The sequence below is a fragment of the Tyto alba genome, unplaced genomic scaffold (genome assembly GCF_018691265.1).
Source record: "Tyto alba isolate M040663 unplaced genomic scaffold, T.alba_DEE_v4.0 Super-Scaffold_14, whole genome shotgun sequence".
Lineage (NCBI taxonomy): Eukaryota > Metazoa > Chordata > Aves > Strigiformes > Tytonidae > Tyto > Tyto alba.
Window position 1 is genome coordinate 49,776,286 of NW_024881276.1, and position 26,914 is coordinate 49,803,199.

General features: G+C 35.7%; 1 protein-coding gene across 2 annotated transcripts in view; it reads left to right on the forward strand.

Moving 5' to 3' along the window:
- The window catches only part of CBLB (Cbl proto-oncogene B), a 127,964-nt gene that overhangs the window by 80,064 nt on the left and 20,986 nt on the right, over positions 1-26,914 (forward strand). For both annotated transcript variants that reach the window (XM_033005279.2, XM_033005280.2), the window contains exons 6-13: positions 3,137-3,258; positions 5,606-5,743; positions 7,386-7,473; positions 9,793-9,924; positions 12,883-13,086; positions 21,121-21,306; positions 23,867-24,232; positions 26,409-26,503. In XM_033005279.2, coding sequence (XP_032861170.1) covers positions 3,137-3,258; positions 5,606-5,743; positions 7,386-7,473; positions 9,793-9,924; positions 12,883-13,086; positions 21,121-21,306; positions 23,867-24,232; positions 26,409-26,503 — 1,331 coding nt within the window. The remainder of the gene's footprint in view (positions 1-3,136; positions 3,259-5,605; positions 5,744-7,385; positions 7,474-9,792; positions 9,925-12,882; positions 13,087-21,120; positions 21,307-23,866; positions 24,233-26,408; positions 26,504-26,914) is intronic.

The following is a 26,914-nucleotide window of genomic DNA, read 5'->3' on the forward strand; positions in this document are numbered from 1 at the left end:
TCAGCTTAATGGAGATATGTTTGAAGTGCCAATTTTGTGTCAAAGCCTGGGCCATATGTTTGTTCTGTCTTCCATGTTGTTTTGTGATAATCCCTATTTGGCTTTCTTGGTTTTGCTGCTATGGGAAAGGGTACCATTACGAAGTTAATATTAAGATTTGGCAGGAGGTGATTAAAGGTTTTAGTTTACAGAGTTTTGGTTTTGATCATCTCTTCCCCAGTCTGAGTCAAAACTGTATCAAAGTTGAAAATGTTACAGTGTAAGTAATCTCCCTGTTTAATTTAACCACAGACATTGGTCACTTATTAAAACAGACAGGTTATGCAGGTTTCAGCAGAACTTTGGGCGTTCTCTTTGATGAAATAATAAACTAGAGAATATAGATCATTGTCCTTTATGCTGCTTTAGCAAAATCCCCCTAAGCTTTGCCCTTTATGTGGGGTTTGATACAATCGAGCATTTCTGTCTGAATGTTGCTGCCTTGGGTTCAGTTTCTACTCTGTCAAAGTGTATCCCTTTTATTCAATATTTGGCAAACTAATATGGTGTTCAAGTTAGTAAAAAGCTGAAATCTTGATCTCAGACTTGACTGCAAAATGTCTGAAGCATCATCACTATGAAATACATTTATTTGTTTCCTTCCTGTAGGATTTCTTTTAGGGTTTTGGTTTGTGTTTGGTGTTTTTTTGTTGTTTTTTTTTTTTTTTTGTTTGTTTGTGTTTTTTTTTTTTTTTTTGTTTTAATTTGTATATCAAATATAAAAATAAATAAATCAGCAATCTGAGAAGTGACAGTTTGTTCTGATGACCCTGTGTGGAGTCCCATAGGTTGTGTTAAACTTCAGGACAGACGCCTCAGATGAGATTTATTTTCCTTGTTCTGTAAGCCAATGAATCTGTTTGAATTAGGTTTTTTGTGAGGCCGTTGCTGGTTTGATTCATTACTGCACCTTATGCTAGAAAAAGGGGATCAGTAGTACTGATACATGTAAGGAGAGAAGATTGGTCAGGATTAATTTTTAATTTAGCAAAGAGCAGAGCGAATTTTTGCCAAACAGATTACCAACGGGTGCAATAGCTGTGTAACTGTTGAAGTGAACTTGCACTGAACTTGCTCTGACAACCTCTCCCAGAGATTACGTTTTACTTCTCTAGTTTTTAAACAGCTTCTCTAACTGTGTGTGCATACACCCACAGAGAGAAAATCCCAATTGTTTAAGTAATCAAAATACTGTTTTGCCAACTGTGGGTTGTGTTACAGAAAAGCTACATTTATAATGATGTTTATTCACAGAAGAAAGGAAGACTACTTTTTAGGAAGATGCTGTAGAAGTGAAGTTGCTCCCCCTGCCTCCCCACTGTATGCATGCACAGCTTTAAATGCTGTGTTCTCTGACCAGAGATTGTTAGCACAGCAGAATATGTAGATGCTCTGGAGGAAAGGAACTTCATTCTGTCACTGTTAACATGTTCATTTGAGTTGATCTTTTATGCAAAAATATTTCCATAGAGGAGAAAGTATACAAATCTTTTCCCATTTAACATTTCTTTATATTTGTGTGCACTATGGAAGCTATGACTTCTTGCCCTTGGATTTTTCAGTGGTACTGTCACATCATTATCTAGGTATAGCAGTAGTGTGATTCTCTGTACAGAGTCCAGGCATTTGAGGAAGGTACTGTCTCCTGTCAACTTGAAAGCTTGATGGATGTGATTGACCAAGGAATTAGCATGTTACTTGAATTTTTTATATAATGTCTTGTAGCAAGCCTTTATGTTACCACAGTCCAATGAAACATCAAAGTACTGAGTGTTTGATTACCCTTTTTGATTTACATGCGTGCACTTGAGTAACACAACAGGAGAAAGAACATTGTGTTTTTGTGAAGGAAGTGTCAGTATTGGTGTGGTGAAAGGGGAAGAATCAAGTCTCGTTTTTTTCTCTAGTTAGGGCAACTAAAATTTTTCATTTTATGAAGCCTCCTGGCTCCCATCTTTGGTGAGAGTGCAGAGAGGAGCTGGCAAGATGTGGTGTTGCATCTGGAACTGTTTTGTTTTTTTTTTTTCTCCTTCCTTTTGTACAAATTTGAACACTTAAGGTTTCCTAGAGCTTTTGTGATGAAATCTTACTGTTCCATTTCATGTGTCTGATTTGAAGAGGTATTAATTTTGAAATAAAACTGGTGTTTATGTAGTGGTTAGGATTTGACTGGGAATTGTATCATACTCTCAAGCAGAACTGTTAGAATACTCTGCTCAAGTGTATCATACAGACATTTCATCTCTACTAGCCCTTAGAAGTCCTTTTAAAGGGAATTTGTAGGGCACACAAGAACACAAGTCTCTTGTGTTGCTTAACTTCACCTGCTTTGATCTTTCAACAAATACATTAAAAAAATCTCCAAACCATTCAGAGGCAGTTTCTTGTTTCTCCAAATGCTGGCAGTGAACACTTAATATATTTCTATTAACACACTACTCTAAAAATCATCCTTCATTTACAGTAAAGGACTGTTCTGTTTTCTTCAAAGTGCTAGCATATCAGACATGTTTCACTGAGTTTTCTGAGGCATTTGCTGTTCCGGTCAGCAAAGACTGTGATGAAGTGCTGTCAATATTTGTTTCGTTTTCTGACTGTAATACTATTATGGTAATGGGAAAAATCAAGTAGTAGAGAATAGGAAAAGGAATGACAGCTCAAATTAGTGGTGTTACTAGGCTTCATTTGTTAGTGTTACTTATCATTAACTATGAAAGTGCCTCAGGACCTCTCAAGAATAGGCTTAATTGTGTTTTTATTAAACCATCGTGGAGCCATACTCTCCAGGTTCTAACTAAACATGATGTTTAATATTTTATGAAGCTACAAATAGGAGATCCCTTAAATTCAAGGTCTTTAAAATCTTTATCCAAAAACTTACACTTGATGTTCTTGGAATAATGCTTTTGAAGGACCCCTTGTAGCAAAGCTGGGTATATAGGACCATCTTTTGTACTATATAGACCTTAACCAAAAGTGTGTATTTTTCAGCTGAATATAAAACAGTATAGGTGTCTCTGACAAGCTCACTTGCGTTTTATTAGAAATATGTAACTACCTGGCCGCATCTGTTTAATTGTTTCTCTCTTCTCTTTAGCCATGGGGTTCAATCTTAAGGAATTGGAACTTCTTAGCTGTAACACATCCTGGATATATGGCATTCCTGACATATGATGAAGTGAAAGCGAGGTTGCAAAAATATAGCACTAAGCCTGGGAGGTGAGAAGTTTTGCTGATTATTGCTTGCCAAATAAACTTGCTGTCTCAGAAGCTACATAACTATTCTAGGTTCATAGTTGTATATTATGTGATCCTGCAATATTGAAGGAGTGAATTTTTGGCTTTTTTTTTTTTTTTGGTAACAGTGAATTAGAGAAGTAGCAGGGTTTTTAATATATATTTGTGATTTTATTTATATCAAAATGTATTTTTTCAAGTAGTTTAATACTAAAGCTCAGAAGTCCACATTAAAAAAATGCTGACCTTTTAGATTTTAATACATAGAAATTTTGTAGCCATGATCTGTTGTTTATGCCATAATTGTTCTGCAGTGCTGTGAAGCAAAGAAATACTGTATTAGTGCACAAAAGTCTAAATAAGGACGAATAAACGGGAAAAAAAAATGAAAGTACATTCCTTTTCATTTCTTCTTCTGAATTAGGTACAACAAGCAATGCATTGTTGAAAAACATATTTGAAAACAGAATTTGCTTTTCAACATTTGCATTGAATTGTTGCTTAATAGTAAAGTAAAAATCATGTTAACATCTTTCATGGTATCACACTTAGATTATGAATTTAATCAGTACTTATGTGTTCCTTTTATGTTCATATATTTTTTTTCTTTGCCAGTAATGATTCTATATCACAAAGTATGCACCTAGAAAAGAAATCTGTCAGATCAAGTATCATGCCATGTAGAGTTTTTAAATAATTTCAATGTGGTGCTATACATACTGAATTATTCAACCTGAAGTTTTAGTATTTATGCCACTTCTGTTGCCTTATTTTTTTTCTTCACTCAGATTGGAAAGCAAATTCATTAATAGATTTAATCGTATATTAATTAACTTTAATTTTGTTAGTTTTAGCTTTCAGTTATAAAGCTTTTTTCCCTAATGTCTAGTTGTCTAACTTTACTGCAAGGTCACATGTATACATAATTAAAGGTGCATCATTTTGAAAGTTGTTAGAGAAGTCTAGCAACAGTTCTATCCATATTCTGTACTTGACTTCTTTTGATTTTTAGAAAGCAATATACTGTGTCTTGTTAGGTTACCTGACTGGTCAATTCCAGTAGAATAACATTGGTTCTTAGCTTGCCACTCATGAACACTACTGTGGAAGTCAGATAACTGTGTTGATCTTGAGAGTCGTTGCTATACTTAGTGTTTTTTCTATTATTGATTCTGATTCTGTGATTATAAAAAAGAAGTAATAGAGAAATTATCCAGAGTTGTCTTTATGTTCCTTGTAAATAGAGTTAGTTTTAAGATAACTTTCTATTGCATATCAGAAAATTACTTTCTGAATTGCTCAGGTGAAATGCTGGAGTGTGAAAGAGGAGATAGGAAGTGAAATAGCTTCTTTAATCTGTCTAATACATCCTGAAAATTACAAGATTCTGTTCAAATGAATAGTTACTTCAATGTAATGTCCCCATTGATGGTTGTAAGAGCTATGCGAAACTTCAGGGAGGCTAAGATTTCTCTTTTTAAACAGTTTGGAAGGAAGTAAAATATTGATGTGTAATTAAGAAAAGCTGTTCTGTTATACAAAACTGAGTTTGTGGTATTTCACTGTGGGATGCTTTTCTGTATGAGGCTTTTGCATATGAGATGGTGTCTGACATGAAAAGGGACTGGAGTTTTGAGTAAGAAGAACTAAACGTGCCCAATACTATTGCCTATAATCTTCCTTTTCCTCCTACTGTGCTCTTTGTCTACATTATGTATAGTCCCAGCTATCAACTGTAACGCACAGAAGTATTTAAATTTAAGTCCAGTTGGGCTGGTATGATCTGGTATTTTCTGAAGTAGAACTGATATTTCTTCTGTCCATCTCCTATGGTACACACAAAATTAGCATGGCTAGTAGACCAGTTTTTATTATTCATTGTTCACATTTCTGTTGCACCTAAAGATGTTTTATATTTCCCCTTCCATTCATTCAGGTTATTGGCCTGTGTATGCACAAAAGGTATATGCTGTAGCCATGGAAACTTGATAACACAGCATAGTTTTTCAAAAGGTTTATGGGCATGTCTAAATGTACGTAATAAGATTACTCACAGTGAATGTGCAGCTTTCACTTTAAGAGCTAAAAGGCAAGCAAATGAAAAGTTGGAAATAGGGTGCTACTGTTACCTTATTTCTGCCCATGAGGAACTGACAGAGTAAGAGGTGCAGAATTATTTATACAAAGAACACATGGCAGAATTGGGAATTTGACCCAAATTTTCAGAGACCTAATTCACTGTCCTAACCAGAGGCCATCCTTGCTATCTTCACTTATTTTGCTGAACTCTGATTAACACTGGATTTTTATTCATCCTTTTTTTATCTAGCTACATTTTCAGACTGAGTTGCACTCGCTTGGGGCAGTGGGCCATTGGGTATGTGACTGGTGATGGGAACATACTGCAGACAATACCTCACAATAAGCCTCTGTTTCAGGCTTTGATTGATGGCAGCCGGGAAGGATTGTAAGTACAAATTCCTATAGTTACCATAAGTATGAAATCCTGATTTTTTTTTTTTTGTTTGATTGTTTTCTGGTGCTTATATCAGTAGTTATTAAAGATCTTTAAAACAGAGAATCTGGATATGGTGTTTAGCATTCCTTCAGAGTATAAGAACCATCCCTTTTATTCATTTGAAAAACGCTTGTTTCCAGGGAATTCCATTAACCAAACTTAACAAAAACCATATCTCAAAGCAGATAAATTCCAGGAGAAAATAAAATCAGGCAGCTGTCACATTGATTCCTCTGCTTCTCCCCTGTTCCCCCCGTAAGAGTCCAAAATGCACTTAAACTTATTGAACAATTACTACTGCCAGTTATTCATGTGTCTAACTCTGGACAATGATTTGAAAGCTGTGTAATTGCTTTTTTATATATTGTGCAGCCAGAACATTTTCCAGCTTCTAATAGTTTACTGAAAAGATTTATAAATATAAGAGAATCTAAGTTTACTGAGGGGAGTAGTACAGTTTTACTAGATTGGCTGAAGTAACAGACAAATTTTTGGTGTCAGAATCTTTCCATTGGAATACATGTTTTGATATATCCACATAATCATAATGAAAAAAAAAAAACAAACAAAACAAAACAACACAAAAAACAACACAAGAAAATTGATCAATCCCCCAGAAAAGACTGGGAAACCCTTTACAATCTTGCAATTTTCCTTAGTCCTGCACAGCCCAGTGACTTTTTTATTTTTATTTTTTTTTTTTTTCCAGGTATGACGATTTTCATACCTGTAACAAAAAACACACTTACAATGATAGTGTTTCTACTAGGCAAAAACTGATGGAACAAAAACTAGCCCTGAGAATATTTAATGCAGAGTGAAGTTTTTGTATCCTATGTAAATATAACGTTTTCACAGTGTGACTTCACAACACAGTTTTCAGGAAAATATTTCCAAGTCAGAGGTAACATAAATCTGAATATAGAACAACTTAGTGTGTCTGTAATATTGTTTAACCTATTATTAATTTCCCACAGGATTGAAATGCCTCCATCGGTCTTTGCTTAAAGTTCAGGCTGTATCTTGGATTTTCAGTATAGATTCTTGTTACAATATACATAGATTTATATATGTCATAATATACACAGGTACACATATAATATTACGACATATATGTAGTATTATATATGTCATATTACACACAGATAAACACAAATGTCTGTTACCTTCTGTTCTACTCCATTACTTGAAATAGTCGATACAGTCACCAAGTGTGATGCTCTCAGTGGAGAGATCACTAGGAACATATGCAAGTATAAGCTCACTGTGAAATTGAGATAAAATTAATACTCTGTTGAGCTACTTCCAGAAAGTTACCTGCTAATCAGAGCTCAGTTGAATTCTGGTGGTAGGTATGCACATGATGTCAAAATTGGTCCTGTGCTTTTATAGACAGACTTGAGTATGTGTCAAAATGCATATGTAGCAATTCAGTTGTACCCAAAAGATATGAAAGATGGATGAGGAAAGATGATGCATTTTAGTTAATGTCTACTGTATCTTATTCTGCCCCTTTGAAATTTCATAGATACTGTATAGCTAATAAAGCTAAAGAAATGTTTGTATTTATAACAATCTTCTTGTGATGCAGCTATCTGTTCCCAGATGGACGAAGTTATAATCCTGATTTGACAGGATTATGTGAACCCACACCACATGATCATATAAAAGTCACACAGGTATGTTCAGAGTTTGTCAGTTACTTGGCAGTCTTCACTTCCCTTACTATCTCATCTAGCAGTGATAATAAGCTTTTATTAAAATGTGAGAAATAAATTCAGAAGTGAAAATATGTTTGATAGAAGGGTTTAGATGAAGAACAGGATAATAATCCCTTAAACTCTAGAGCCAATGGTGATGCAGATGATATGTATTTGAAAGTTTTGTTTATTCTAAGCCTCTTCCAAGTCAGAAATGTGTTAATGGTTATTAAAGATTCTGATATTTATGTTACAGGTTTATGTGTCTTGATGTTTCTTTGATAATAGCAGATGGGAATATAGAAATAAAAGCAAGATCAAATTATAGTTTTTAAGCCTGAATAGAAATGGTACCTTTTATTAACAGGTCCAGGAGGAAAAGTATAGTTCATATATCGCAAAGATATCGGTTCCAGGGTGTCTCTCCTTTCTTCTTTGTCTGTTTTGCAAATTAAAAGAGAGATCAGGGAATGGCAACAGAAATAATTTAAAGGGAGTCACTTTGCAGAGAAAATTAGAATATCTAGATGTGTTTGTAGTCTTACTAAGTGATGATGCGATAACTGAATGTGCGGATGTTTGATACTCAAGTAGTAGGAAGTAACCACCACAAGACAAATGCTTGATTAAAAATGGTGCTGAAATTAACGCTAGAAGGTTAAGGTATATTGTGTAGAGCATTTTGCCTAACAAAAACATCTGGAAGACTTGAGGATATGTTCAGGGAAGGATATCAGACTAGATACAAGCCATACTGTTTCAAATGGTCTTCCATTTCTTCAGAGCATTCTGAATGACCTGCTGAATATTCTGTAATTGAATGGTCTATGTGCATTCCACCTCCACAAATATTTTAGAAAATAAGTATTCATTACCATCTATGATATTATCAGGAATATCATTGTGAAAATACCTGCTTCCTAAGTAAGAGAATCACTAAAAAGAATTACCTGAAGAAAGCCTGAGTAGTTCTCTGATTTCCCTCTTTTCCCTCCAGTCTTAAAATAGTAATGAAAGAGTGATGCAGAGATACTGTATATTTGTGTTGCACAGAATGATTTTCTAGCCCCATATCATTACTTTTCCTCAAGGAAAGGAAAAGCAGCTTAGACTTTCTCAGTGATTACCTTGTTCTTCAAAGCCAGTCATCGTGTATTTTTGACTTCACTGAAGGAATCCAGTTGCTTCTGAACTTGTAGTTATGAGGACACCATTCGTTAATGCTGATGGTAATTCAACAGAGTCTGAACTATGTGAATGCTGCCTTAATATTTAACTGTGGTAGCTTAAAGCTGTCACTAGAGCTGCTTAAACTATGAAAAGATGGTATAAAAGTGGCTGCAGAGCTAGACTGCTGCAAATGGATTCTTTATGAGAGCTCACCATAAGCATCTTTAGTATATACTGACTACAGCTGCAGATACGAGCTCCCTTATTTTTTCTTTTTCTTAGCTTCATGTCCCTTCCCTTTACTCAGCAATAGCTGCTTATTTTCCTGTGACCTGTATTGTATTTATTTTTAACTTTCAAAATTTGGTTTTTCAAAATTAAAAAGGCTTTATTTTTACACAAATACATTTTTGCCAGTTCCCAACAATATTTTAGTTCTAGAAAAGTGTTCTGGACTCAAGTTTTATCTATTATTTATTTCTCCTGAAGGTGTTCTTATACCTTCCTGTCAGTCTTGTGAGGATACAAAGTACTGAGCGATGGGTGCATGCCTGTTGCCACGTTATCCTGGGTGGTATTCGTTGCCTTACTCTTACAAGGGTTGTTTACTTCAGTTAATCGGACTACCACACTACATACTTGCTGCATGTAGAAAGCTCTCTTGCTTGTCAGTTTTCAGTCCAAAACTTTTATTAGTCCTAAACTTATACCTAGGAAAGGAAGTCCCAGTTTTATTCCCATTCATCACTTAATTTCTCATTAACAACTGTGTGTTTGTTATTTTCTTCTTAATTGCAACCAGGGAGAAGCAGGATATGTGCCTTGCATAGTAGTTACATGTGAGAAGCCTGTAGAAAACCTAATATGCACAGATAATTTTAAACTTTTCTTTGTAGTATGTATTGTAGTATATCGTTGATTTGAAGAAGCAAAAAAGTAAGCTGTTTCAGCAACCTTAGTGTGACTTAAATAGATCAGTAGCAATAATTTCCTTGTCTAATAACTAAAGTGGGTTGGAAAACAGGGGACTCGGGGCGGGGGGGGAGTTAGTCACTACTGGTGCTTAAGTATTTTCTTTGTGAACACATCACAGTAAAGGAATAATTACTTGACTTTCTTTTGTTACAGGAGCAGTATGAATTGTACTGTGAAATGGGTTCCACTTTTCAGCTGTGTAAAATCTGTGCAGAGAATGACAAGGATGTGAAGATAGAACCTTGTGGACACCTTATGTGCACTTCTTGTCTTACAGCGTGGCAGGTACTGTCATAGTTCAGTTAGTGGAGAAGAGGATGGATTTCTCTGTTACGTCCCTGTTTACAGTGTGGGTATATGTTTACTTTTCCAGGTACTCGGTAAGAGGGTTCAAGGACATATATATTTAAAATGATAAACTAAAAAATGAAGTTCCAGGAGTCATTAAAATCTGGTCTTGTAGGCTTGCCAAGGCCATTAGCTGACTGCTGCTAAGTGGAAACTATTCCCTGAGCACGGTATCTACTCAGACAGTGAAAGCTGGTCATTTGGTGCCAATTCAGCCACACAGGTCACATCATTCGAAAGGCCTGAAGAGGACAGGTAGCAGCTGAGAGTGGATAACTGACTAGACAGGGTTTTGTAAGGAGACAGGATGTCTTTGGTGAGAGGATTTGATCAGTAGTGTAAGTCATCCAATGTCCTGTGGAAAAGTAAGCTTAGGATACTTGTGTTTCATGTTAATAATATGTAAGGCACTAAACCACCTAGCTTTAGAAGGTTGTTGGGGTAGGAGATTGAATGGAGAGGACACTCATCTCTCAATGTCATTTACTGAATATCGCACAAACCACAGAGACTTCCTGGTGCCACAGATGGGTGTGCCTTGTCCATCTTGTTCATGGACATACCAGTCTGTGGGAAAAGGGAGGACTGGTACCTCTAGTTCAGCATAGTTAACAATAATTTGACTTAAAAATTAAACTCAAAACCAGAGGCCACTCATCTTTACAATTTAAGACTTTACCCTAGTAGGTGCTTCTCAAACTGAATCAATTCTGCCTCCTTTTCCCTGCCCCTTTCTTCTTTCATATCTGCATCTTTGCAACCAGCTGTAATTGGTCAGGTACGTTTTGGACTTCATTACAAATTTAACTTTTGTATAATTAGTGAGGCAAAAAAGAAGTATTACACTGTAACAGCATCAGCTGTTGTGAGCTTCTGGTGGGCTAGTGTTTAATTGGCAGCGTAATGGGTCATTAGACATGCCTCAAGAGGTCCAATACAGATGTTTTCACTAAGCAGAAAAAAATTGAGTTAAGCAACATCAGATCGGTATAGAATACTAAGGATAATTCAGAGTTATTCACTTTCATGGAGATCAGGCTCTCAAATAAGAGTTGGCTTAACTGGATCCTTTTTGTATTACACAACAGGAGTAAAATGTCATTTTGCTTCCACAGAAATCTAGTCTTGTTTAAAAACTACCTATCTGGACTTGATTCTAAAAACATATGGGTATATATGCTGCATTGTAAGGTTCACAGTAGCTACTCTCAGGGTTCTAAATAACCTTTCTGTGGGCATGGACAAATGTGTATTCATATAGGCATCTCAGATCTCAGTTTTAATTTCTCAGGTGTATTCATAATGTTGAATACAAGGCTCTGCTGCTGTGATGGGTTACCCAATATGTTTTGGTGAATGTAGTGCTTTTGAAAAGAAGAGAAGGAAACTGGTAGTACAGAACTATTTGACAACACAGCTACAAGAAAGCCTTGAAAATTAAAAGCTCTGTGCCTCATCTGTAAGGCAGTTTTTAGAAAATGAGACTGAAGAATTGTGTAAGGGAGGACTTCTGTTGACTTGACAGTGATTACTTCAGTAGGGCCATATAATTTGGAGGCGCTCTTTCAGGTAGTGAATGATGTTGACTAGTCCTTTGTAGTGTAGGATGCAAGGCTGCTAAAAGTAGATTACATATATCTTCTCTTAGAAAATGAAAATCCAGTACTAACCATGCAGATAGACAGGACTGTTGTCATGTGACATCATTTATAGTTGTCTGGCCTTGGAATACAGTTTGTCCACAAACAAAAATCATCTGTCAGTTTAGTAAGACTGGCAAGTGTTAGGATAAAAATAATGCTAGAAGAAAATTAAACCTGTCCTTACATTTGAGAAATCAAAAAGCTTTGCTTGCCTGAAGATATTTCAGGACAGGTAGGTGGTTTAGAATTACTTTTGATGTTCTTATCTCTTTGCAGTCAGGTAGAGAGACAGCTAAATATGACACAATGTGATTTCTGAAATCAGATTGAATTATCTTGATCTCAGAGTTTCAGGTCTCTTTTGGGTGTAGTTGGTCTTTTTTCTACATTGTGCCTCTCGATGGAAAAATTTCTTTGTAAGTGCTTGAAAGACTTCTCTTTTTGTTTGTTAGTAGTCTGAAATCTACTTTAAAGACTTTTTGATTACTTCTGGTGATGAAAAAAATACACTTCTGAAATTAATAAGGAAGGGAAATACGGCTGCTTGAAAATAAACACATTATACCACTTAAAAATTAAAATTCAAGCAATTCTTGTTTCTTATATGAAAATAGTTTCTTGTTATATGTAATTTATTGAAAATGTAGTAAAGTCCTGGTTTGTTACTTAAACATGTCAAAAAACATTTGTAGCTTTAGATATTCAGTATACATATTGCTGAATGATGGTAATGTTGCAACTGTGATGGACTGGATATATGTTGTTCAGAGAACAAGAGCTGCATGCCATAAAGCTCATCTGCGTTTTCTAACTTCAAATGAAAAATAAATACTTTATATTTAATATAAAAGATATATAATAAAATGTGTTATCTCTGCCTACACACCTCACCTTCTTTATTCTGAAGAAATAGGAAAACTGCAATCCTAAAAGGCAAGATGTTACTTCCTGACCTTTGATACTAAGACAATTACAATTTTGGTATTTTGTAGAGATAATGGCTGCATTTTGATTAGTTATTTTTAGGTGAAGTGTAATCTGTTGAAGAGACACCTTTAAAAGTGCAGTCATTTTACTATTTACTATAGTGAAATATATATGAATCTGTTTCCTGTTTAATCCAGTGCTTCTTTACAAGATCTTGAGACCTTTTAAGGGTATCTGTATGTAGAAAGATATAAGACCAATTTTTTAAAATTACTTAGATTTTTTTTATTTTTAAGAAGGTATGCACTTTTTTGTCTTACTGTAGGAATCTGATGGCCAAGGCTGTCCTTTCTGCCGCTGTGAAATCAAAGGAACTGAACCAATCATTGTGGATCCGTTTGATCCAAGGGATGAAAACTCCAGGTGCTGCAGTATTATTGATAGCTTTAGCATGCCCATGTTGGACTTGGATGATGATGATGATAGAGAAGAGTCTTTAATGATGAATCGTTTGGCTTCAGTACGAAAGGTAAATTTTTAAATACTGTACAGCAGATAAAGCTATATGCCTGTAGATGAAGCTGCCTGTAACTTTAAACAATGAGATGTTACACTTTATGCTTTAGGTCTCAGCAACTCACTGAACAGTTCTTGGGTTTAAAAAGCAAACTGCATCAATATTGCAGCAATAATATTTAAGTTGAATACGAGAAAAAAAAAAAAAGGCAATTCCAGATTCTTGGCTGGTATGAACAGAATTAACTGTTTACAATGGAGCAAGCATGAGTTTGCACCAGCTGAGACTCCTTTTGAAAATATGCTGTATGGACAATTCCCTTAACTTTTATTTGTAAAGAGCAAAAAATGTCGTATGTGTAAAAACCGAATAATACATTCTGTACATGTGTGTATACACATGGACAGAATGGTTTAGGATTAAACTTGAGTTTCTAAATAGGCTATAAATACTACTGCTTTGTAGAGGTGAATTGGAACCCAATTTATATTGCACACAAGTAGCTTTTAATCATGTTTTCATGTGAGTTGTCTATGATTTTTTTCCTGTATTTTTAGTATTAGGTACTTTTAGCAGGAAAAGTGTGTTGGAGGTTATTCATAGTGACTTTGTGGTTTGGGGTGTTTTTTGTTCTGAAAGTGCTCTATGTTAAATTCTGGGATCTGGTCACAGGAGATTTTAGCACTGATAAATAAGCATTATCAGTAACAAAAGTTTATTTTATGTTGATAGGTTTCATTATTGTATATAATAGATATTGTCATAGGCCATGCAGCACTGAATTTTACAGTGCATTTTTTATATTTTTACATTTTACGCAGGTCGTCTCGATTGAGTAGTTGTCTTGGAAGTATTTCTTTAACATCTTACTCTTCCATTTCCTTATTGTTGTATTTGTTTAAAAAAAAAAAGTGTTTCACCCTCCTATCTGAGAGTATCTGTCAGTTAATATGCATACTTCTGATATCCTTCCTAACCTCTTAAGTCATATGAATCATTCTTGTGTATGTAATATAGCATGGCCTACTCTTGGGAACAGTTTATCCTTCCTGCTTGGACTGAAATTGCAGTCTGCAGCCTGACCTCTGAGAGATAGCATTGAATTGATGGGCTTTTATAACACTATCACTTCCATGATAAGGCAAAAATGCATTATGCTTTTATCTAAAGAAGGAACACTAGGCTTTACTATAAGAAGTCTTGTTTTCAGTATCCACCGAGTGCTTGAGTGCTTTGGTGCTTGCTGTTTTTGTCATGAATTTCATTACTCTGTGAAAGAAATCTACTAATTACCCCTGAAGTTTAGGAACAGTGTTTTTCACTCTTTGTTAGCCTCTTGAGGTTCTTACTTGAAAGTGCTGAATTATCAGACCATTTGGTGATTTTCATCTGCTGTTTTCTTCTTAAAACTGTTACCAGTGGTTGTACAGTGATGCTCTTAACCACGCTACCTGTGTGGAATATGGCATTATTTATATACACTTTTTGGTAGTAATGCTTTCATCAGGCTTGTCTATTTCTTTTAGTCATTATTTATTTTTCCTGCTAAACAGTGTTTCTCCAGAGCCTGATAGAAAAAAAATTTTTTTTTTCCTCTATGACATTATGTAGGATTGTACTCTTCTTGGATTTTTCTTTTGTTTCTTGTTAATGCTGTTAATATGTACATGGTACGGCATAATGGCTGTGTTGTAGTCATTTGATTTGTTGAAACAATGGAAGTTAGATGAGGAAGACAATAATTTAGTTCTTGCAGCCAGCCTGCTGATCCTGTTGTTACTTTGTAATCTTAGTGAACAAATTTTTAAATTCTTACTTTATTGCAAGGATTGTCATATGCTTTCTCCACATAAGGCTGTTAAATCTTGAAAATCAAATGGGCTGATTTTGTCTCAAATCACCTGTCTAGCCCCTGTGGTAGTACTGAGAAAATATTCTCGTGGCATATCTGGCTAGTAATGGGCTGGGATGTTAAACTTGCTAGAAGAGGAAAGTTCCAGGCTCATGAAGTCCTGATGAAAGTGACTGTAGAGCTTCACTATGTGTTGGGGAAATACTCAAATCAGTCCTTATTGTCCTGAAAGCCTTGTGGGAGGGGCACTGCTAAAATGTTTCTAAGCTGTTGCTATCTGTTTTCTTTATCTTTGGGACTTGTAGTTGGAAATATACTCATAATGCAAAATAGTTGCAGTAAGCTCATTTTAGAAGCACACACAGTCAGGTTCATCACTGATTAAAGGGCCTGATTGGGTTTTTAAGTGAATTGACAAAATGAAAAGCTGAAAAACACTTTTTGGAATTGTTATTAAAGTGTAAAGAAGATACATATTTTTTTTTAATCACCTGCTGTACCTGTATGAACTATGAATGTAAGTTGGATATCAGAAGAATAACAATTCTGCAGTTTATCACTCTTTCTCTGAAGTATACTCAAACTTTTAAGAGGTATCTCAATTAAGTCCCTGAGGGATCTCAGACTTGAAATTGCTTTAAGGAAAAGAATAATCACAAAGCTACTTACTCATTCTTCAATGGAATGAGTAAATGGATACACTTTAAGAAAAATTAATCCTTCTTGCTAGGTGTTGTGTATGAGTCAGCTGCAGCAGATCAGCTGTAACAGAGGCTTTAGAGAAATCCACTACAATTAGTCAGTTTATCTGCCTCATCAAGCAGCTTATTTTTTTTAATTTCTAAATTGTCTTCAGATATTTCTTTCTGAAAGAAAGATTAAGAATGGTGCCAAAACCTCTGTTAATTGTCTCATTGCTGAGAAATTTCCAGCCCCATGGTATGAGATTAGCTAATGCAGTTATTGCCTGAAGTGTTCTTTTTCTCAGCTCTATATGGTTTGTGCTAGCCAAACACAACATTATGAAATGCACATTAAAAAAACTGCACAGATTACAGGCTCAGGTAAATACTAAAAATGTTTTTTTTTTTTTTCCATTTTTAAAGAGGGCATTTGAGTCTCCAGTAGACTATGTTTATTATTCCATAATATTTAATATTCCATTGTCCCAATGAATTATCTGTCACTTTACCTTGTACAAGATGTAACTTGATACACTTCACTGAAAAAGAAAGGAAAATGTATAGTGCATTTCTTGCTAAGAGCAAATAATTTTGAATTAATGAGTGCTAAGATAATTGTTTGATCCAAATAATATTACATGAAAACGTAGAGGAAGGCTCTAGCAGTATAGGAGACTGTGAGATTTTAGTTCTCTAAAATTTACATTCTCTAAAAACGCTTTCTTCTATAACTAGATGAAGTTAAGTTGTCCGGAGAGTTACTGTCTTATCTGGAATTAATTTCCTAGCTGTCTGCACCAAAACCTGACTTTGATTCACACTGTTACTTTAACATAGTTATAGGAAATTGCAAAGCTGAAAGCCACTGTTTGTCATGATTAGGCTTCTTCCAGCAGATGAGTTACGTCAAACTTAAACCAGGACAAAAGACCTTGGTTCTCAAAATACGGGAGGAGATTGTGGGTTTGACTCCTCCCCCTCTTTTCCATATTATTAAGTTGACTTCTTTCTGGTAACAAAAAAAGGCATGTATTATGTGGTAATAATGTGTTTAATTTCATCATATAAAATACAGGAATATGTAAAAAAAGACTTCAAACACATACTCAAGTATTCCTTTCAGCTGCACATTAACTCATGCATTTATGTCACTTCCTTCTTAACGGCACACCTGGCTTGTGGGAGCGTATTTAAAAGCATGTCACATAACAAGAGTCCTTAACTACTTAGTTAGTAATATTTGAAAGAGGTGTACATTCTCGGAGGCAGTGTGCCTGCCTACTTAAAATGTATTTTACTGATTCACTTCGGCAGTGTGGTGCTGACTCTCACAGCCTTGACTCCTCCCTGCCTCACATGCGTTTTCTTGGGTCTGCAAAGGAAGGATCAAATAAAGAACAAACCTGTCTCTGTAAAAAATGTTTATAGCCATCACTGTTAAGTGATGTAAGTTTATATCTTCATACATATTTTTAAATCCAGATTATACTAATCTGTCTAGGTCACAATTTATCCTAACAAAAAATAGCAAATATGTGAGTTACTCTTATCTGATTATATATAAGCTTCAGGGAACTACTTGGAAATGAAAAGTCCACTTCTGGTGTAGGTCTGCTTAGACCTGCTTAGATGTCTCATTATTTAATTTATAAATTACTGACTTTGCTCCAACAGGACATTAACAATCAGGATAATATTCCTCAGTGAGTCACTTGTTAGGATCTGTGTTCAGTATGCTTTTCAAACACCTATCTGGCAGAAAGGTGTTTGAAGCTAAAACTCTTGATTCAATAGCCAGACTGTTAATATTTCCATCAGAAAAACCTTCACTAGAAATTGTAATCAATATCGGAAACAGGCTTATTCTTGAACTCACAACCACTAGGGGCAAACTGATACCAGTATATCCCAGTAATGAATACATCTGATTAAATAACACAAGCGTGGTCTGCTCTGCAGTACACTTGCAAAGTCAGTCACAGCTGCTTTTCCCTTGGCAGCAGTCATGCCAACCAGATGAAGTCCATGTTGTTACAAAGGAGTCTGTGTTCTTTTCCTTAATTACATCTTTATTGCACAGGTCGGTCTGTGTTGCAGCAGAGCCCCTTTGTACGCTGAAGGTCTGGCTTCTGTCACTGCCAGTTCATTTGTATTAGTTTGTGTCTTAATTGCTTCCTTGTTCTATCTTTTTGTCACTGTGCTGCTCTCATTGCTCCTTTATTTCCAGTGAACAGAAAATACACAGAAACCTCCAGTAGGTGACAAACAAAAATTTTCAATTTCTTCGTCCTTAGGGAGTCTGCCAAAACCAGCAGGTATTATGTACATCTCTTAATGCCCAGATATCTACATGATATGCAACCATCTTGTTGTCCTAGCTGTCAACAAACATCGAATGATGCAGCTAGAGAGGTTGGATGGGGGTGAACAAGATAAAATGGAGTTTTTTATAATGGGAATATGATGGAAATATGTTATTAAATGCTGAAGAAAACCTGCTTGTTGCTGTAGAATATTTTGTTTTGCTTTATTTTTAGTATCAGTAGATCTAAACTATCATAATTTTTATTTTCTTCTAGCCAAGCATTCTCTCTGACTTCTGCACCAAGCAGTGATACGGATTAAGCTTCCTTGTAGGGGAGAGAAACTGCTTTTGCTTGCATCTATTTTCACTTTTTCTCCCCTTACACACTCCCACACCTCCACACACCCCCCGCCCCATGCTTTATAAATTATTCTTTAACCCGTTGGTCATAATCACTTCTCTTTCTGAAATCTGTGGGGCCACAGCATGTTGTGTTAGCCTTGTGCCTGTAGGCAGCAGTAGTTCAGGGGACTGAAAAATTATCTTGTTATTTTGAAAGGAGACATTGATGTAAGCTTAAATTGAAGTTCTTTTACACACTTGGTACCTTACTACTTTGAAAAATTTCCATTTCATTTTGGCTGTTGTGATTTACCATCCATGGAATATGGTGGGTAGAGATAGCTAAATACCAAATACATATGGAACCAGAAGTTTATCACATAAATTAAATCTCTTGTTTCAGCGGGGTTAAAAACACGTCAGGTTTTAAGAATCTTGAACTTGTAAATGAATTTTCATATTATTCTAGTTTTTGTTACTGCCTACCACATATTAGGTGTGTCTTTCAGCCACTTTCAGTTTCTATAAATCTGAAAACAGTTACCAGTCCCCACTGGGTTTTAAATGCGAATATTTCCATGATTTCTGTCTCTGCTGGAGCTGGACTGTTGTTATAGCAGGAGAAATCTGACATGGTTGGGGCCGGTGGGCTCAGTGAGGGATGAGCGTATCGTTTCACCTAGTGATTCTTTAGAGCAGAACTGTGTAGAAGGCTGCCATATAGCAACAGTGATGGATATTCTTAAAATGCTATCTCTACAGTGTTGTTCGCTTAGCAGTGGGTTCATACAACTACATGCAGTGTGACGGTTGAGACTAACAGGTTGCTCACTGAGGAGGTAGCATTAATTACTGTGATAGTACAGCAATTAGAACATCTTAAATTCCAAACAAATGTTTCCTGTCCACTACTCTGTTTTTAGTGTTTCATATTTTTCTTATTATTTGTTTCAAACTCCTTTTACATATAGGATTGGTTCTTAGTTCTGGAACAGTTCCCTGCTGACTGACACACAGTATGTTGTGCAACACTAAAAATGTAGAGACTTAATGCAACACCTCTGTTTATTTTAAATAATTGTATCTTTCTGGGCATGTGACCTGCTTATTTGGTTCTATGTCAAATAATTTGGGAAATAAATTCATTTTATGTCTGCTGAAGCCAAAGCATTGAATATGTTATATTACATGGCCCTTGGCTTTCAGGAATGCCTGGTTGGAGGTATGACTAAACTTTGAAAACTAATGATATTAAATGATACCATGCTTATTACAGTATTTAACTGATAGATGCTTTCTGTTGAGGAAAATGAATTGACATTCAGTTTATAGTCATAATTATGGTTGCTCAGGCATGCTTGCAAGATACGTATCTAGCTTAGTTATTCAGCTTTTCATAATGTTCAGAAAGGCTGAGCACTTTAGTCAGTCATGTGTTTATCCTCATGGTCTTTCAGTCAAGGTCAGGGGCATTCACCAATTAAAGGAAACAAAGAAAATTTAAGGACTGCATTCAAACCATTTAATATGAACATTGTGACCACTTCTTCACTGAAAAGAGAAACTGGGAAATTTCTGGTAGCCATGAAGAGCACAAATCTTTAATTGCTTGATCTATCAGAGTTGAATATGTAGTTGTGACACTGAGCTTACACATGTAGATGAAGCAGTAAGACCCTAAGTATCAACAAAAAAGTTATTCTGGCAGTGGAATTGCACCTCACCCTCCACACATCCTCATTCCTCTTATTTTCTTGCAGTGTTATCCAGTAATACTGTGGTGGCTTCTATTTTTGAAGTAAATCTCATAGCAATCCCAATTGTTTAGAACAAAATATTAAACTAAGATGTACTTAACTACATGTACTTAATTACTGTGTACTTAACTAAGTAGACAGAGCACTGAGTAAGGAGTCAGTATACCAGATCCTTTTCCTGGATCTGCTTTGGAATTTATGAAGTTTTCACATTCTTTAATATAGACACTATATATGTAAAGAAAGGTAATGTTGTTTAGTTGTTTACCTTGTTAAAGAACTTCCTAGTCTCATCTCTGTCATCCCTATGGGACATAACGCATTGGTGATTAGAAGCTTACGAAAAGATGGGGAAAGTTTTGATCACAGTGATTTAGCTTAAAGGTGGGTGCATTTTTGTGCTTGCCTGAAGATGGCAGATTGCTAGCCTCTAAGCAAGTTATGCAAGTTACCATAATTTGTCACTAGGGGGCCTCTTAAATGTATGTATGTGTGTGTGTGATTCAAAATTTTCTAAAATTATAAACTGAATTGTCCTGAAATTATTTTTGTAAATCATCAAACAAATGAGGAAATAATTAACTACTTTCCCTACTGGACTGCTGATGATTTTGATTCGTAAGTTTTCAGAAGACACATACGTTATATTTTCTATGGAAGTAGCATTTGAAAAAGGTCTGTAGCTAATAGACAATATCACAGAAGTCCATCTTTTAAAAGTAATTTATAGAACTTTAGATGGAGTACTCTATTAATAAAAAGGTTATCCAGAGGAGCAGTACTACAGTAGAATCTTTGTCTGTTTGTGATTGTTTCCTTTTGTATGACAATGATTGTTTTTTAAACAAATCACTGGAATATATATTCTTTTATTTTAATCACAAGTTAACATGGATCTTAGTTTTGAGGTAGAATGACTTGTAGACTTTTTCAGTAGCTGTAAGATGAGCACCCATACTGTATATTAATTAAAAGAGCAGCGGAGTGTCCATTATGATAAATGACTATTAGTCAGTACTTGACAACTATCAAATATTTTAGTCATGGAATAGAAGTTATATACTTGATCATCAGGTAAACGGTAATTTTCTTTGTCCTGTCTTCAAGTGCAATGAGAGGCAGAATTCACCAGTGACTTCCCCAGGATCTTCCCCTCTTGCACAAAGAAGAAAACCACTTCCAGACCCCCTGCAAATCCCGCATCTTAGTCTTCCACCTGTACCTCCTCGTCTGGATCTTATTCAGAAGGGAGTAGCACGGTCACCGTGTGCCAGCCCAACTGGATCACCAAAGGTAAGTCTTATTGAACCAGTATTTCTTTCTGTATGAATACTGAGAAGTTGTATTTGATTGTTTTCAAGGTGAGCTTGCTTATTTGTTCTGGAAGATTGACTATTCTGAAATTTTACATGTGTATTTTCTTTTTCAGGAGTTTGCTCTGTCCAAAAGAACTTTAATTCCTTGTAGCTTAGAAAAAATTTAGATTAGATCCACACGGATTAAGTCTCTTATATCCTTCAGTTGACTTTGACAAGTGCCTGTCCCTTTGCATAATATCTCACATACACATAGCCAGATGTTTACAGCTCTATATGTTGGTCAAATATGACCTCTGTTTGTCTGATGATAATATTGTACTTGGTTATCGAATTTTGAAGACATTGCTCTAATGTATTGTTTCTGTAATAAGCCCCAATTCGTGAAAATAAAAATAAAAGTTTCCTGAAAATAGATTTAAAGGTCATTATGTTATTAAAATTATACGTTGTACTCTGATGATGATTTATGCTCAATTTCTACAGTACCCTTACAAGAAAAATACGTGCATATACACTGCTTTCAGAACTTTAAATGGCATATATTAGGACTCAAGTTTCAAGGGAAATAATAATGGCTCTGTAGCTAATGAATTGCATGCTGTGTTTTGTGAAAATAATGATACTAAAGAATTAATGATCTTTTGTGTGGATAAGCATGAAGGAGGACAAATAGTATATTTGTTGGTGTCTATTAGGAGTTGATAATTTTGTTGTAATTGCTGGACAGAGTGGGGGAATTAGATTAAATTTTTTTATTCTTAGATGATGAATTCAAATTCAAGTTCAAAGCATGACTTGAAACCTGTGTGCTCATAATAATTCAGTATGAAGTACCCTATTTATTTTGTCAGGTTTTTACTTCAAGCTTGAAGATCAACCTCTTTTTAATATTCTAGCAGTTTATAGTTTAGAGGGAAAAATATAAGCTTGAATAGTTTCTTTAATCTTCTTTTATCACATCTTATATTATACAAGGGAATTTGTAACACACTGAGGATATATGCTAAACATACGGCACAGCCATTAAGATTAATTTTACAATAGCATATTTTTACAAAGCTCACATCTTTTAAAAACCAGGAAATCAGAAATACCATTAATACTGATTTAAATTTTTCAGTGATACTATTTTCAAAAATTTGGGGGGTGCAAGGGAAGTATGCGAGCAGCAAAGAATAATTTCATACAAAACCAAACAAACAAACAAACAAAAAAACAAACCAAACTGCAATTAAGTCCCACAAAGACTACTACTTCTTTCAGAAAACTCTTCTCTTTTTCTGCAATGAAAAACTATAACTGTGACTATAAGCTACAACAAAATCTGGACCCAGCCATTATGTTTCTGCCTTGACAGTGAGAATCACTATTTTTCTTAACTAGCAGCTGAATTCAACACTTCTTTATTTAAAATACTGTGCTATTTGCATGAATAGACCTGCAGGTAGAATAATTTTATTTTCAGTTTAAGTAATGTGTTGAGATGCTGCTCAAAGAATAATGACGGGAAAATGTGTGAAGTGAGAGCAAATACTGCTCTTACTTTAAAACTCTTGTGACCTCCATCTCTTCAAGTGGTAATAATCTTCAGGCTTACCAGAGTCCATGAAAATTACACCTTCAAAGGGAAATAATCTTCCCTGTATTTCTTATGGTATCTGGTGGTAGGAGAAAAAGATTTCTTAAAGGCCTGATCTGAGTATTATTTTGTAAAATGCTGTTAGTAATTCACTCCTAATTAAAATGTTTTGGATTTGACAGATTTGTGCTCTTAGAAGCTATATGGCTACCTGTATGAGGTTTTTTTTCTGATAACTTGGTTTTCAGCTTTTTAGTATTAGTATACATAATTTTAGAAAATATTTCACCATTTATGGTATAGTTCAATTCTGAAAAAGGAAGTCCTCTGGCAAAAGTTGTCTGCAGATGAGCTAATTGCAAACATAACTACTTACTAAGTATGTTACCTGGAAAACTGAACTGCAGGTCAAACAAATTGGTCAGTGCATGTCATATAAAGATTGGAATCATCCCTAGGTATATGATTAAAAACAAAGTAGTTATTTTCTTCTTCCACTTGCTCCCTAATAATACGTTTTTTGTGCCCATTCACTGTCAATAAGTCATTTCCCTTTTGGATGTGGATTTTATTTTGCTTGGGGTATTTTCTGCTTCAGGAAGTCTTTTTTTTCCAGACATTCCTCAGAATTCATTTCAGTAGCTAAATAAGTGATTCAAAGGATGAAAGCAAAAAAAATATGGGTCAGATAAATCTGCCTCAGTCAGTTGCTTTTCTCCTTTTCACTCCTTCCCCGGGTTACTCATGCAACAGCGGGGGGGGGGGGGGATGGACACATGCTTTCTGAAGAAAGGCCAGATTGTCTGCAGAATGTGAAGACAAGACTAACCTACTGGCAGGTATTCTTGTGATGCCTTGAAAATATCTCAGTTAGAAATGGTAAAGCTATACTTGACCACGAGAGAAAAATGCATGCCTATATGTAACTTTTTTTTTAACTTACTGTGTTGTTTAGTCTTCTCCTTGTATGGTAAGGAAACAAGACAAACCTTTGCCAGCACCACCACCTCCCTTGCGTGATCCTCCACCACCCCCACCAGAGAGACCCCCTCCGATTCCACCAGACAACAGGATCAGCAGACACCTGCATCATGCGGAAAGCGTGCCTTCCAGAGACCAGCCCATGCCCCTCGAAGGCTGGTGTCCCAGGGATGTGTTTGGGACAAGTCAGTTGGTAGGGTGTCGAATAGGGAGTGATGCTTCTCCCAAACCAGGACTGACTGCAATTTCAAACATAAATGGAAGGCACAACCGCATAGGTTCTGATCCAGGATTTGGGAGGAAACACAGACGTCACGAGCTGCCTGCGGAAGGTGCCAAGGTATGAAATGAGCTGAATGTGTCGAATCCTAATTTGATACCCTACTGCAGCATTGTTTTGGATTGGCTAATGTACTGCTTATATTGGTCACTCTTGATTTGCTGTTTCCAAATCTTTCCTGTTGATACTTAATAATAGCTGGTCATAAATAAAACAGCAGTAAAACATTATCTTCAAGAGAGCATTAAATTAGTCATGATGTTCAGTATATTCTAAGGGAAAAGATCTAACCTGCCTTGACCCTAAGAAAGAGGAATCAAATAAATCCAAAGCCAAGCTAAATGTAGAATAATTTATTCTGTCTTTACCACTGGCTATATGGGCAGCATCCTTGGAAGCACCTAGTGGCACAACCCCAGTATTGCGTTCTTAGATTTAGTATTAACATCAGTACTCTAAACCTTATTCAGGATAATTGGCATTGCAACTCCCTTTTTTTCTTTGTCAACTGTTTACAGGAGTACACATATCTTCATCTGAATTTTTCCTCCTTTGTACTTAAATTAGGACTCCAGCTGCTGGAGTTGCACACTGTTGTAATTTGTCCATAGCAGCTTTTGAATTATCTTGGACAAATGTCCAGTGTAATGTCCAGTTATCCATTTTCAGTGCTGAGGGCATTCACAGTTGTCACATGCAACCTTTCCACTGATTGTCTAGCTTGGTTTGGCTAGGGCGCATCTGCTTGTCACCCCCAGAAGTATGTTTTCTCATCCTTGGTTGTAGTGACCAGTATGTATGTCTGTAATGACAGTGTTTCTTCTATCAAAAAGAAATGAAGGATTGTTTCTATGTTAATTGAACATACCTGGGGAGGAGAGTGTCAAGGGAGTAGTTCTGGCATTAGGCAGCTTCAGACAACTTGCAAGACAGTGGACAGTTGGGGAGGCATAGGTTTGAAAAGAAATAAAGTGGTGATGGCCTAAGACAAAATTTCAAGTTCTGCTCTAATCAGTTTTATCAAAGCAGCTCAGTAATTTATTCATAGAGCAGGTGATGAACTCAGAGCTGCTCTTCATTTTTTTTGCTTGAAGACTACTGAGCTTGTGCTGAGGAGGATTGATTAGCGGTTAAGTCAAGGTAGTTAGAAATCATAACTTTTTCTATTTGCTTTTCTCAAAGTCACAAGCTATTTAACCTTTCTATCTCCATTTTTTTTTTTTTTTATATGGATGTTTTGGTTATTTTGAAAGTATATTACTGAAATTCAATTAACATTGGTAAAGAGCACTGACATATGTGATGAAAGGTGCTTAAGAAGTCCATGATGTTGCGTGTAATTAGACTGGTTTTCTATCAGCATTGAGGCAAAACACCAAAATTTTACTTAAAGCTAGGCTGTTGTTTAAAATGCTATAGCTTTTCATCCGATTTTGGAAGGATATTGCTTTTATATCTTCAATTATGTCTTCAATCTTCAATATAGTATTCCGTTTGTGGTCTGACACAGTATTGAAGCTGGTGGAACAAATACTTCTCAAATCAAAATAACCAGTGTAGAAGTGCTATTGTAGTCTGGAGAAGTTACATATGTATTTCTTTAACCAGATTTTGCTTGAACTGTCATCTTCAGGTTATAGATCTTAAGCCATTTGGTCAAATGGAGCAACTGACAATTCTGAACTATCATTTCAGGCTTTATGCACGTTCACAAGAGAAACTAATGCATTTTCATCCCTGATTCATATTTCAATTGTAATGTAATCTTTTTTGGTATTGGTAAAAGCCAAGAATCAGGAAGGACAATCCTATGGGTAGCGGGTGGATTCTGGCAGGCACTGTATCACAGCATTTTAAAAAATCACTTATACATTTAACATCCTGTACCCGTTGTTTTCTCACTGTACTTCATCTTTCTCACTTCGACTGGTTTGCAAGCTTGAAATCTTAATTTTCCCCCAAGCAGTTCAGCTGTAACTGAGTCGTCCATCTAGTAACTGTGATGTGGAACTTCCTCTTTTGGTGAAGTTTTAAGCTAATGAGTTCTACAGCTCCCAAATGGGGTGAGCTGAAACAGGCATGAAAGAATCACTTCAGGTAACAGCTCTGTAGTGTGAACTCCCAGGAAAGCCTTTACCCATAGTCTCTCAAGGTCTATTTTGTAATATCTAGTTGATAAACATCTGTGGTGCTAAACAGGAGGAGATACCCATTGTAACACTTGTGTGATTTTTAGGTCTTTTCAAATGGTCATTTGATAAATGAAGAATATGATGTCCCTCCACGGCTTTCACCACCTCTTCCAGCTGCCTCCATCATCCCTAGTATAAAGTAAGTTAACTTTATCTGCAAATGAAATGCATTAATTGCTGTTAGATAATTGCACTGATTCTTTGGTGCTAAAAAAAAAAAATGGGAAAAAGAAAGAAATAAAACAAACTAATATAACTAGGTGATACATTTTCCACGAACTTTAATGTGGTTTTACAAAGGAAACGTAAATTGTATTGATTAAGTGGGAGCAGTTCTAACGTTAATTGAACATACTACATTTTTATGGGAAGAGAGAATACATTGTGGCAGATCTTGCTCACAGGCATTTTGCAGTGGGAGCAGATACTCTCTGGTTTTGCTTCTACTACTACAGAAGTGTGGTCAGACCTATTTACCGCAAGAGATGAGGCATTCTAGGGGAAGTGCTAAGGGTAAAGAGCATGATTTGTGTGTGTTCTGACCCTAATC